Source organism: Schistocerca gregaria, chromosome 1 (genome assembly GCF_023897955.1).
Source record: "Schistocerca gregaria isolate iqSchGreg1 chromosome 1, iqSchGreg1.2, whole genome shotgun sequence".
Lineage (NCBI taxonomy): Eukaryota > Metazoa > Arthropoda > Insecta > Orthoptera > Acrididae > Schistocerca > Schistocerca gregaria.
In genome coordinates, this window is record NC_064920.1 from 676,204,770 (window position 1) to 676,219,345 (window position 14,576).

The 14,576-nt window shown below is 36.7% G+C and overlaps 1 protein-coding gene across 3 annotated transcripts in view; it reads left to right on the top strand.

Moving 5' to 3' along the window:
- Positions 1–14,576, top strand: part of LOC126363070 (choline transporter-like protein 4) — a 243,910-nt gene that overhangs the window by 177,076 nt on the left and 52,258 nt on the right. For all 3 annotated transcript variants that reach the window (XM_050007935.1, XM_050007936.1, XM_050007937.1), the window contains 2 exons: positions 6,325–6,490; positions 6,576–6,832. In XM_050007935.1, the coding sequence (XP_049863892.1) occupies positions 6,325–6,490; positions 6,576–6,832 (423 nt within the window). The remainder of the gene's footprint in view (positions 1–6,324; positions 6,491–6,575; positions 6,833–14,576) is intronic.

Sequence of the window (14,576 nt, forward strand, 5' to 3'; positions counted from 1 at the left end):
ACACAATGCAGCCAGTGTAACATTGTTAGCTGACCCCATGCTAGGATCCTAGCATAGTGGTTGGCTGAATATAAATGTAGTGGATGTCACCATCAATTGTTGCCACTATTACTTTCAGAGTATCAGATGCTGTACATTTACTACATATTTAAAAAAATCTCTGCATGAACCAGAGATTAAGATTAATGAGGGTCAAATAAACAAGCTTCCTTTGTAATTTGATGGTTTTCACTTTTCATCTTCATAATTGCCAAGCCTCAAGGAAGCTAATGATCTCATTGTGAGGCATGATACTGGAGGGCTGTGCCAATTGCACTTCACTTGGAAATTATCCTACATCAAGTTCTAACTTTCCAGAAACATGGTCAAAGACCAGTGGTAGAAGCAACATGCCTTGGAAATTATACAGCATCACTTAGTAAGCCACATCATCAGTTATAAAAAAAGGCAGCTTTAGCAATGTGCTTCTCCACTTTTAATATGCTAGACCCATAGTGTGGAAATCAACCCATGCAAAGAAAGTTGATTGTACCATACATGAAAGTTGCAGGCTGGTAACTGTCTGCCTATGATCATGCCAGCTGAAAAATATATTACCTTGATGGTGACACATCAAAGCCAATTAGAGGGAAGAAGATACATGCAAGTAGAAAGCCAAACTATTTCCACACAACACTCAGTTCATGGAAAACAACAGTAGTATTAGATCTAGTACAGGCTTAGAGGAACAAGATACTTTCTGACAGGAGGTGTATAAAATCCAAGAACCACCAGTGCATCCATCAGAAGAATTTGCATCTTAATACAAGAAGAGCTAGACCACATCTCTGAAAGAATTTCAGACTTGGGTTGCTAAATGCAATAACACTCTGTACAATAGGCTTTCCCTTGATATTAGAAGACCTGGCACAACTATAGGCAACACAGATAGTTATGTATGCAGAGCAGAAAAAAACAGTTAGTAAGATAAGAGCAGGTTTGAGATGCTGATTTCAGCAGCATGGCACAGAAAACAGTAAATTGGAAATGCTCAGTTGTGGAGGAACAGCTATAAAATGACAGCTAGTGATTAGATCACAGAAGTGTGTGCATTTAAACTAACTTGTCCCAGCTAATAGATGTTCTGATAAAGAGTTCTGCTACTAATTAAATTAGTAAAAATAATGGTTTCAGCTAATCAGTCAGAGTTAGATAAACTTTAAATTCCCATTCATGACTGACCACATTAGACATGAATTTTCTGTGATGTTCATTGACTACAACTTTACTACTAAATCAACTACACGAAAAGTGCTGTAATGACATTAACATCTTAAGATGATAACATATACTACAGAAGCAGCACTGCAGTAAGATAGTCAACATGTGGTATTCTAATGTTCAGTGCAATTAATAATCAAACCAAAGGTCACATTCTTTAATTTCTGCTAAAGTACACAGTACATGAATGAACTTTTATTCTTAAAAAAATACAGTAGATCACTATGTTTGTACTAAGACAATGGTGAAAAAGAAAACAGGAACTAAATTTTAAACCCTCATTTTTTTCCCAAATCATATTTTTTAAAAGCAGATACTCAAAATTCCTGCTTCAAAAATCACAGCAGAGCACAAACACCACAGTAGTTGCTTGTACGGCAAAACTACACTGCTGGTCACACTCAAATGCAAAAGGAGAAAATTCCACATGCTCATCATTGATTTATGGTCATTTTAAGATCATAGTTCCAAGCTGATGTATTTTGAAGAGATGGTTATCTGGAAAATTTTGTTAAATTTGGTGTTCCCTACTCGGCTCTGACCTTCATACCAGATTGATCTCTCCACACTGTATGTTCTCTTGTTCATGATGCTCAATGGAAGGTTGCTGGAAAGTGCTTGTATCAGCCAAACCCAGTGGAGTGAAAATGTTTCACATCTTACTGTATATTGCTTGAACATGGGGTTGTTTATTGCCTTTAGTTGATTATTAAATATGTATTTCCATGTATGTGATGCTTCTGAAGTGATTTATAGTAATAATAATAGTAACAACAATGTTATCAATAAATGACCTGGCAAATTTTAAGTCAACTGCTAAGTCATATTTGACTCATCACTGCTCTTATAGCCTCCACGAGTTCCTTCAGAAAGTTCACTAACAATTTGTGTCTTTACCTTAGTGATGTATCATATATATGTTACTAGAACTTTAATGATTTACCATGTAAATGTTACTGAAATACAAATATTAATCTGCCAGTACAGTACATGCTGTTTCTGCTTTAAAATATCTACTCTTTATTTTTGTACAATATTTGCTCTGTACATTGTAACTCAGTGACCATTTAATGTAGAAATAGTGACATTAATGCTAATTTAATATTATATTTGGTTATACATTGACTTGTCCTACTTCAGAATGCACTATTTGTGTACTATATGATTACCAGGACCAATAAAACTCTACTGTTATCTTAAATATTTGCCAGCCGGTGTGGCCTAGCAGTTCTGGGCACTTCAGTCTGGATCCGCGTGACCGCTACGGTCGCAGGTTTGAATCCTGCCTTGGGCATGGATGTGTGTGATGTCCTTAGGTTAGTTAGGTTTAAGTAGTTCTAAGTTCTAGGGGACTGATGACCTCAGATGTTAAGTTCCATAGTTCTCAGAGCCATTTTCTTAGATATTTACATGTTGTATGGATAAAATCTCATGGAGACTACTACCAGTCAACCTATTCACTCAAAAAACTAAGGATTTGACACTTAATTTGAGTGCCTCCTTCCCCACTCTCACACCTAGAGAAGTTAGAGATTTTTCATACCTACAGTATTTTTTCCATGTGGTAAGCCATATGGAAACCATTTCTGGTTGAAATCATGCTACTCTTAATCCTAAGGTTGGTATGAATGTCTTCCCCCATAGTGTTAGTTTTTTATTTATTTTTTAGTTTTTTTTAAATTCTGTGTACTCTTATTTTAGCACGAAGCGAATGATTACATAGGGTGCACTAAATGTAGATGGTGTGATGCACTTTCGTGGGACATTTGTTTCTGTCACCATTTTATACTTAAATAAAATATTGTAAACAGTCATTGTTAAACATGTTTTTAATTTTAAGGTGCATTTCAGAAAGAAACGTATATCTTCAAGTGCACATATTCAGTTAGTTAATTTGTGCTGTTCTCCATGTTGTCAGTGCAATATAAATTCTGAAGAAATTAAAATATATTTTTCTGTTACTTACTTTGAAATGAGTTTACAAACAATTTCAGGTAACAAGTATTATAAAAATATGATTACTCCTGCAGTGCCTGGAGAAACAAATCATAAGAAAATTCCAGCCTAAAAACATTACCCACCTCTTTCGGTATGCTCACTTGCCCTCATGATTTCCATTATTATCAAACAGACTTGCTCATTTTACATTTTTTCTGGTCTGCAATATAAAGAGGATGTATGGTTCATTTGACAAGTATTAGATTTGCAGATATGCAGCTATAATGATTTATATAACTCATTTCAGAGTTTTATTTTACCTCTCTTAAGGAAGATATCAGGTGTGTCAGGAATCTAAACATCATGCTAACCATACTCAGCACATTTTCATTGTATTTTGTTTTATATGTTGTATTGGAAATGGGAGTGAGTAACTAGCTTGCTGGTCAAAAACAGTATTGAAAGGATAAATTGCTATGTACTCACCACAGAGAGGAAGCATTGTACTGCAGACAGGCAGAATGAAATGAATTCCATAAATATTCTGCTTTTGAATGATGCCCTTCTTCAGAAGTAGAAAATAGTAGCACATTCACAAGCACAACCCGCACACATGTGACCACTCTCATCTCTGTTTGCTAAGGCCCAAGTCAGGCTTTGTCTGCTTATGTGAATGTGTTTGTGTTTTCTGCTTCTGATGAAGGTCTTTGTCTAAAAGCTGAATTTTTTTCTAAAATTCTTTTCATTGAGCCTGTCTTTGAATCAGTGCCTCCTATGTGTAATGAGCAGCTATCTATCCTTTCCATATTGTTGTTACTCCATACTTACTTTCCATAGCTTAATAGTTAGATTAATGCAAGAACAGATTTACAGCAGAAGAGTAACTGATATTTCTAAATGACTTACTTTCATGCATGTGCCTTTGTGTATATCTGATTTATCTTTCTCCCTTTGAGGAGTAGAATGAATGGGGAGAAAAGATTAAAGTCAACAATAAACAAATGAAAGTTATAATCATTATTTATCCACTCTGTTAATTTAAATTCCTGTTTCATCGATCTACTCAGAAGCAAATCAAATTGAACACTGTATAAATCCTCTCTCTTTCTTATTTTTTGTATCCTGAACGAACTACCTGCTTATCATCATGTCCCATGGTACATAAATGCCCTTACAATTTTAATTTTTAGATATTTTAAATAAGATATATTATTGACTTACTTTTCTTAATTAGCAGTTTACTAACATACAATTATTTGCTACTGTTCATTATTGAATAAGTGTGCTCATGGTGACTCAGTCATCAGCAAAAGTCTTTCTCCGAAATATGAATGCTAGCCTTTCCAACTCTAGCCTGAGTTCAGTAAAGCTAATCATCAACCAAAACAATATTATTTATTACTAGTTTTAAATGCTTTTGTTATGACAGAGCACTGAAAGACCTGAGTCTAAACAAGGCCCTGGGAGTAGACAACATTCCATTAGACCTACTGACGGCCTTGGGAGAGCCAGCCCTGACAAAATTCTACCATCTGCTGAGCAAGATGTATGAAACAGGCGAAATACCCTCAGACTTCAAGAAGAATATAATAATTCCAATCCCAAAGGAAGCAGATGTTGACAGATGTGAAAATGTCTGAACTATCAGTTTAATAAGTCACAGCTGAAAAATACTAAAGCGAATTCTTTACAGACGAATGGAAAAACTGGTAAAGCTGATCTCAAGAAAGATCAGTTTGGATTCCATGGAAATGTTGGAACATGTGAGGCAATACTGACCTTACAACTTATCTTAGAAGAAAGATTAAGGAAAGGCAACCTACGTTTCTAGCATTTGTAGACATAGAGAAAGCTTTTGACAATGTTGACTGGAATACTCTCTTTCAAATCCTGAAGGTGGCAGGGATAAAATATAGGGAGCGAAAGGCTATTTACAATTTTTACATAAACCAGATGGCAGTTATAAGAGTCGAGGGGCATGAAAGGGAAGCAGTGGTTGGGAAGGGAGTGAGACAGGGTTGTAGCCTCTCCCCGATGTTATTTAATCTGTATATTGAGCAAGCAGTAAAGGAAACAAAAGAAAAATTTGGAGTAGGTATTAAAATTCATGGAGAAGAAATAAAAACTTTGAGGTTCGCCGATGACATTGTATTTCTGTCAGAGACAGCAAAGGACTTGGAAGAGCAGTTGAACAGAATGGACAGTGTCTTGAAAGGAGGATATAAGATGAACATCAACAAAAGCAAAATGAGGATAATGGAATGTAGTCGAATTAGATTAGAAAATGAAACACTTAAAGTAGTAAAGGAGTTTTGCTATTTGGGGAGCAAAATAACTGATGATTGTCGAAGTAGAGAGAATATAAAATGTAGACTGGCAATGGCAAGGAAAGCATTTCTGAAGAAGAGAAATTTGTTAACATTGAGTACAGGTTTAAGTGTCAGGGAGTCGTTTCTGAAAGTATTTGTATGGAGTGTAGCTATGTATGGAAGTGAAACATGGACAATAAATAGTTTAGACAAGAAGAAAATAGAAACATTTGAAATGTGGTGCTACAGAATAATGCTGAAGATTAGATGGGTAGATCACATAACTAATGCGGAGGTATTGAATAGAATTGGGGAGAAGAGGAGTTTGCGGTGCAACATGACAAGAAGAAGGGACCGGTTGGTAGGACATGTTCTGAGGCATCAAGGGATCACAAATTTAGTATTGGAGGCAGTGTGGAGGGTAAAAATCATAGAGGGAGACCAAGAGATGAATACACTAAGCAGATTCAGAAGGATGTAGGTTGCAGTAATTACTGGGAGATGATGAAGCTTGCACAGGATAGAGTAGCATGGAGAGCTGCATCAAACAAGTCTCAGGACTGGAGACCACACAACAATAACATATGACATTTTACTGCTCAAAATGTAATCACCATAGTGGCCAGAGAAATATTTTAATAGCAGATGAAGGCAGGCAGGAGAAGGCATGTTTCAGCTGTTTTGGTAGTAATGTTTGATTTCTTAAATATCTTAAACATAATGTCTCTTTAGCTGTTATTATGGTAATTTATGTTCATGAACTTTCAGGTAGTAAAACTGAATGAAATATTTAAGGCGGTTGCATGATTTTTTTCAGAGCTGTGGCCTGTTTGAAAAGCACATTGGCATTTCCGGTACTTTCTTGGGTTCTGCAGTGCATCGTAATTGCATGGGCAATAATTGTAACATTTTTTTTGTTGTCGTGTGCTGACACAACTTACAGATTTACAAAGAGCTCTGAAATATCATGTAGCAATAATGAGGTAAGATGTCTGAAACTTTAGAACTTTCCAAAATGAAATCATGTGTCACTGTGAAACAAACTAATAAAAACTACTTTTGTTTTAGTACAATCCAGGAGACGTTTGTGACCCTTCCAATTTTACATCAACCTGTGGAAACTGCACTGAGCAACCATTCAAGTATAAAGAATATGTGACATATTTCCATGTTGTAAATATTTTTGGATTCTTATGGGGAATGTGTTTTGTGTCTGGTTTCTCTGAAATGATACTAGCTGGTGCATTTGCAACTTGGTACTGGACCTTCAAAAAAGATGATGTTCCTTTCTTGACATCATTGTGGAGCATTGGTCGCACAGTGCGGTAAGTAATTATTATGTCATATTTGTTCTTTAGAACTTGGAGTAAAGCACCATTAATTAATTGAAAAATATGGTGTAGAGACAAATCAGGTGCATATCATGATGCTTGAAAATTTCATTTGTTTTAATTTGTCACCAAAATACAACGTAATTTAATATGTTGAAGATAGCTGCTTCTCTGAACCTATTAACATTTGTAAATACATTTTACATAATGAGACCTACATTAAAGACTCGTTCTGCTTCAGAACACAACAAGGAATGAATGAGATAACACAGACAAATTATTCGCATACAGGGACAGAGACAGGCGGGTATATTTTTTTATTTTTATTTTTTCATCAGTCTTCTAACTGGTTTGATGCGGCCTGCCACAAATTCCTCTCCTGTGCTAACCTCTTCATCTCAGGGTAACACTTGCAACCTATGTCCTCAATTATTTGCTGGATGTATTCCAATCTCTGTCTTCCTCTACAGTTTCTGCCCCCTACAGCTCCATCTGGTACCATGGAAGTCACTCCATCATGTCTTAACAGATATCCTATCATCCTGTCCCTTCTCCTTATCAGTGTTTTCCACGTGTTCCTTTCCTCTCCGATTCTGCCCAGAACCTCCTCATTCTTTAGCTTATCAGTCCATCTAATGTTCAACAGGTATATATGCTGATAAAAATAACTTTGTGATTGATACATTGCAATGGTGGGAAGGCAGTGTTGCCATCATGCAGCCTGCTATGCAAGGCAAGGCTCTACATGTACCGCCAAAATAAGCAACACAATGAACATGTGGTGCTCAAGAAAGTACTAAGGTTGGTTGTTGTCTGGCACCTACAGCTGGATGCACTGAAAAATCAATTGCAGGATTATTATAACTGCATGTGCCGTATCCCTTCATACACCTTCCTCTTTTTCCATTTTTATTTTTTTGTATCCTTGTCATTGTCATGTTAATTCTTTTCCTCCTCATTGCATTCTTAAATTAAAACCTTGACTGAACAGGAAACATAAGTTTGTGCTTTCTTTGAGCTTAACCAATGTGTTAACATTTAGGCTGTAGGTACTGCTTTTCATACTGAGGCTACTGCAGTCTTCTTTAGCGTAACTCTACACACTAATGCTCTTATGTTCTACATTTACAAGCTCCTGTTATTTTCACCCTCCTTTGGTTCAGTTGTACTCGCGTTCTCGATATTCATTTACCGCCAACTTTTCCAATCAGTGTATTATTTTAGCAAGAACCGCTGTGAAGCTGTGATATCAACCACATAAAGCATACAGGCTCCCTTTGCCATTAACAATGAGTGCTTTCAATGTAGAAAGCACCAAAGACTCTAAATGAGATTCCCTTTGACCAGTTATATAACTGATAGTACTGTTATTGCCTGGAAATTAAGAATACTGCCCTTTAAAAAACAAATATGCACAGATCATAGAAGAAAGATGTGTATCACAAAATAATAAATAATGACAGAGAGAAATAATGGGAACAATGGTGGGGAGAAATTTGTAAAACAAGTGGTGGGCGTAGAAAATTTAACTCTAAAAAATGGCTCTGAGCACTACGGGACTTAACATCCTAGGTCATCTGTCCCCTAGAACTTAGAACTACTTTAACCTAACTAACCTAAGGACATCACACAGCACCCAGCCATCACGAGGCAGAGAAAATCCCTGACCCCGCCGGGAATCGAACCCGGGAACCTGGGCGTGGGAAGCGAGAACGCTACTGCACGACCACAAGATGCGGGCCTGAAATTTAACTCTCTCCTGAACATATTCCTACAGAAATCCTAAATTAAATAAAGGTCAAAATTAAACAGAAGTAAAGGTAAGGGATGTACATTTCCTGGGATTGAAGTAACTTGTGCTAGAAAGAGCTCTACCTAATTCACAGGACAAGCTGTAGCCAAGAGTTGAGACTCATTACTGCTGTAAATTTTTAAACAGTGTATCACTGTGCTCAGAAACATAGAACATTCCAAGAATGAAGCAAAAACGGTTAGCATCATCACTAAAAAATCAAACTGAAATTAAGCTGTCAGAAAATTACTTTGACAGAAATGTTGGCAGTTTAAATTCATTGACCACCAAGTAATTCAGTGATTGCTTCCCCAAATGTGTAGCAAACATTGGAATAGTTACATAAGCCTGCATCTTTAACAACACAAATTATATTAAGCACATCTAACTTACATTCAAATCATAGAAAGTAATGGTTACTGTCTCTTCTGGAAATATACAAAAGACTTCTGTAGATGTGTATCTTGTGATCAATATAGTACTCTGAATGTTTGTTGAATAAATCACATACCAATGCTGGAGAACACTGTAAGTTCAATTGGGAAGCACTTGGATATGAACCAGAGTCTCTGTGCACCATTACTCCATTAGTTCCATTAGTTTATTCACTGAAAATCCAATTGTTGGTTGAATGATGAACAAAGAAAGTGCCACATCAGGCATACAGGGAAATCTGTGTATGCTAACCAAACATTGTTCATGGGTAACAACAAAGTCAAAATCACAGTCCAGGAGAAACCATGTAGTGCAGGGTTGTTATTAAAAGGTACACTGGAGAGCTTGCTGTAATCATTGGGTTGTTGTCAAGGGACTGAGGCAGCCCTTACAAGTGCAGTGGATGTTTTGCCACACGATCTGATACCACATCTGGTGACCTTGCTGGTTGTATGCATAATTATATTGAGTGGCCCATCAATGTGTCCAATGAGACTACAAGAATATCCACTAATAAACATCAAACACAGCTACATTAGATTTAGTTGTTCAGACACTGCATTCACCACCAGCAGACATTTATTTCAAAAGTACCAGCCCTAAGTAGTTTACAAAATTTATCTTGTCACTAAAAAGTAGCAATTCTGCTGACTATGGCGATGTTTCCAGCAAAATATTAAAACTCTTATACATTTATGATAGGATTACCCTTAAGCTATATGTGTTGTCAATCAATGACTTATGGCATATTTCCCAATAGAAATAAATGTGCTATAGTAACATCTATTTATAAAATTGGAGATAAGCAAACCATGTCTAATCACAGGCTTTTTTCATCACTTTTTAATAAAATGAAACATTATATTCCACAAATGTGATAAAATGTTAATAACTTTTACTTTGGTTGAATTTTCTGGTCCTCTTACAGTATATGTTGTCAGTACTACAGCACTTTCCAGTATTGTGTACAAGGTGTTGACTGCCCTCATCCTTAATTGTAGATGCTCAACTGAGGCCTAAAGCCTTGTTTACAACAGAGAAAATGAAAACAAACACAAGCAAACAGGCATTTGAGAATAATTTGCTTGTTCTCATTTCCATACTTGTCTTGCATTTCAGTAGTTGTCTTATTTCATATAGTTCCTTACATCTGTAGTGCCCTATGGAAACCACTCAGATTTAATTAAAGTATGTATAAGAAAAATAACGTGTGTAAGCCAACAATAATGTACTGTAAAAATATACATGCCATCTCTCATACTGTCCATGTGATAAAATCTGCTATGTAATAACAAGGGAAACAATGTGATCAAGGGAAAAACAATTTTTATTTCTTCAGTTATTTCATCAGAAGCTTATAAAATTGTGGTGATACATCTGTGATGTGATTACAGCTACCTTGAATGTGAGCTAAGAGAATGTAATATAATTAACACATATGTATATAATTAATACATATTTGTATTCCTTCAGTTTCTTGGAAATGTATGCATTTCCTTTGTAATAAAATAAATTCAAAAGATTGTACCTCTTAATATCATTCCCACCTGATGAAACCAAATAATGAATTTTTTGTCTTGGACCTCCAAGTACTTCAGCAATTTCCTGCCAAGCATATTTTTTTCTTGTTTAACATTTTGTGTTGTGGATCTCTTGGATCCTACAAACACTGTGGTATCCATATACATTTTATTATCAACATTATGTTCTCTTCTGACAACTCCATCACTCATGCAAGTCACATTGGTAACAAAAGTAGTTTGCATGCCAACCAGCAGACTGCAAAAACCAATGCTTTTGTGCTGTGCACACCAATTTGTTTGTTCTCATTTCCATACTTGTCTTGCATTTCAGTAGTTGCTTTATCTCAGGTAGTTCCTGCCTGATTGCCTGTGTGTGAGCTCTTTGCTTAGCCCTATCCACCCCTGCCTAAGTGTGAACATCTGTCTACATGGCAGACACTCAAATTGAAACAATACACACCATGCTGTGATATTTTATCAGAAAGTCTACAGTGTGATCTAACAATGGCCTTTGCTAAGTGTAAAATTTTTAATTCTGTTTATTATCTTGGAAAAGTTTTCTTACACTCCTGAAAGAATCTTTGGGGCAAAAGAAATTATGTGTTTCATGACAGTAGGGCCGAAATATGATGGAATGATATTGATGGTCTGACTATGATACATTGACTGTGAGCATCAGTGCTTGAGCCAGTCAAGGCACTGAATGGATCATTGTTGAAACTGTAGTCTACTTAAATTAATAGCGCATTAGTTGACAGATTTCTCATATTGGAAGTTAACATTGTTGACCAAAAGCAATAAGGGGAATATTTTAGATTTCATAAGGTGTACATAAATGTAAGAAATAGATAATTGCAATGGTATATTTACATATTTCAGTAAATGTCAACAACCAGTTTTAAAAATAAGATGAAAAATACTATCTAAATTTACTGAAAACTACATGTTGTTGTTGTCTTCACTTTGAAGATGGATGTAATGCTTCTCTCCACACTATACTGCCCTCTGAAAGCCTCTTCATCTCCACAAAACTACATAACGTACTTCCCTTTGAAAATGCTTTCTATAGTCAAGTCTTGGTCTCCCTCTACAATTTTTACCCCAAACTTCCCTCTATTACCAAACTGATGCCTCCTCATTGTCTGATCTACCCATCTAAGTTTCAACAGCCTCCTGTAGCATCAAATTTCAAAAGCTTTTATTCTCCTCTTGTCTAAACTTTTACTATACATACTTCACATTCGTACAAGGCTACATTCCAGACAAATACACTCAGGAAAGATTTCCTAATACTTAAATTTATGGTCAATGTCAACAAATTTCTATTTTTCATAAACATTTTTCCAGCTTTTGCCAGTGTGTATTCTGTGTATACAGGGTGTTACAAAAAGGTACGACCAAACTTTCAGGAAACATTCCTCACACACAAAGAAAGAAAATGTGTTATGTGGACATGTGTTCGGAAACGCTTACTTTCCATGTTAGAGCTCATTTTATTACTTCTCTTCAAATCACATTAATCATGGAAATGAAACACACAGCAACAGAACGTACCAGCGTGACTTCAAACAGTTTGTTACAGGAAATGTTCAAAATGTCCTCCATTAGTGAGGATACATGCATCCACCCTCTGTCGCATCGAATCCCTGATGCATTGATGCAGCCCTGGAGAATGGTGTATTGTACCACAGGCGTCCACAATACGAGCACGAAGAGTCTCTACATTTGGTAGCGGGGTTGCGTAGACAAGAGCTTTCAAATGCCCCCATAAATGAAAGTCAAGAGGGTTGAGGTCAGGAGAGCATGGAGGCCATGGCATTGGTCCGCCTCTACCAATCCCTCAGTCACTGAATCTGTTGTTGAGAAGAGTACGAACACTTCGACTGAAATGTGCACGAGCTCCACCGTGCATGAACCACATGTTGTGTCGTACTTGTAAAGGCACATGTTATAGCACCACAGGAAGAGTATCCCATATGAAATCATGATAATGTGCTCCATTGAGCGAAGATGGAAGAACATGGGGCCCAATCAAGTTATCACCAACAATGCCTGCCCAAACATTCACAGAAAATCTGTGTTGTTGACGTGATTGCACAATTGCATGCGGATTCTCGTCAGGCCACACATGTTGATTGTGAAAATTTACATTTTGATCACGTTGGAATGAAGCCTCATCCGCAAAGAGAACATTTGCACTGAAATGAGGATTGACACATTGTTGGATGAACCATTCACAGAAGTGTACCCGTGGAGGCCAATCAGCTGCTGATAGTGCCTGCACACGCTGTACATGGTACGGAAACAACTGGTTGTTCCGTAGCACTCTCCATACAGTGACATGGTCAATGTTACCTTGTACAGCAGCAACTTCTCTGATGCTGACATTAGGGTTATCGTCAACTGCATGAAGAATTGCCTCGTCCATTGCAGGTGTCCTCATTGTTCTAGGTCTTCCCCAGTCACGAGTCATAGGCTGTAATTTTACATGCTCCCTAAGACGCCAATCAATTGCTTCAAACGTCTTCCTGTTGGGATACCTTCGTTCTGGAAATCTGTCTCGATACAAATGTACCGCGCCACGGCTATTGCCCCATACTAATCCATACATCAAATGAGCATCTGCCAACTCCGCATTTGTAAACATTGCACTGACTGCAAAACCACGTTCGTGATGAACACTAACATGTTGATGCTACGTACTGATGTGCTTGATGCTAGTACTGTAGAGCAATGAGTCACATGTCAACACCGGCACTGAAGTCAACATTACCTTCCTTCAATTGGGCCAACTGGCGATGAATCAACGAAGCACAGTACATACTGACGAAACTAAAATGAGCTCTAACATGGAAATTAAGCATTTCCAGACACATGTCCACGTAACATCTTTTCTTTATTTGTGTGTGAGGAATGTTTCCTGAAAGTTTGACTGTACCTTTTTGTAACACTCTGTATACACTCTACTTCAGCCATCATTTATTTTTCTGCCCAGATAACAAAACTCAGACTTCTTTTAGTGTCTTATTTCCTAGCATAATTCCAACAGTATCACTGGATTAAATTCAACTACATTCCATTACTCTTGTTTGACTTTTGTTGATATTCATCTGTTTTTCAAGACATTATTTATCAACTGATCTGCCAAGTCGTATGTCATTTCTGGCACATTTACAATGTTGGTGGCAAAGCTCTTCTTCATGATTGTTAATCCTCTTTCCAAATTTCTCTTTATTTGCCTTCACAGCTTGCTTGTTGTGCACATTGATTAATATTGGGGATAAGCTACAACCCAAACATCAGTTGTTGAAGCAAGTACAGTTGGTGCTGATGTACTTGTTCCTGTTCTTATCACTGTTGCAAAAAGAGCTAGGATAAGAGCAATTGTGATCCACAAACAACAAGTGGAACAGAAAGAATCCTCAGGGCCACCTTTGTATCTCTATTGAAGATCACTTTACTATGTGTAGGCAATAGACTTTACAGTCAATCAAAAATCTGTATTGCTTAGACTTTACTGAATAAATCATCATCTCAAGCAGCAGTAATGCAATAATAGAGACATAATGAACCATGCATTCCTAGGGGCATCCATGGAGTAAATTAAACCTGGCTACTTGCTACAGTTTAGTGTCTTATAAAGATTTCTGGATCATTTTGTTTCACTGATGTGCATTGCACATTGCTTTTTGTGTTCCCAAGCGCTCCAAGTAAGGAGAATATTTAAATTACCTCCTATACCAAGCAGTTTAAGTTGGTATCTCTGATACATCATGTCAACAGAGTACAAGGTTCATTTGAAAGTTGGGAATATCTGGTGATACTTTTATAAGACACTTACGTCCAAGAAAAACATGATATGCACCTGGAAGTAATTTCAAAAACAGTTTTTGTTGAGCAAAGACTTACCATTTTATTATTAAGTTGGTTTTATTTTTATTTATTTTTTCATATTTTTCTCATGGTTTTTTTTTCAATTTATATTCAG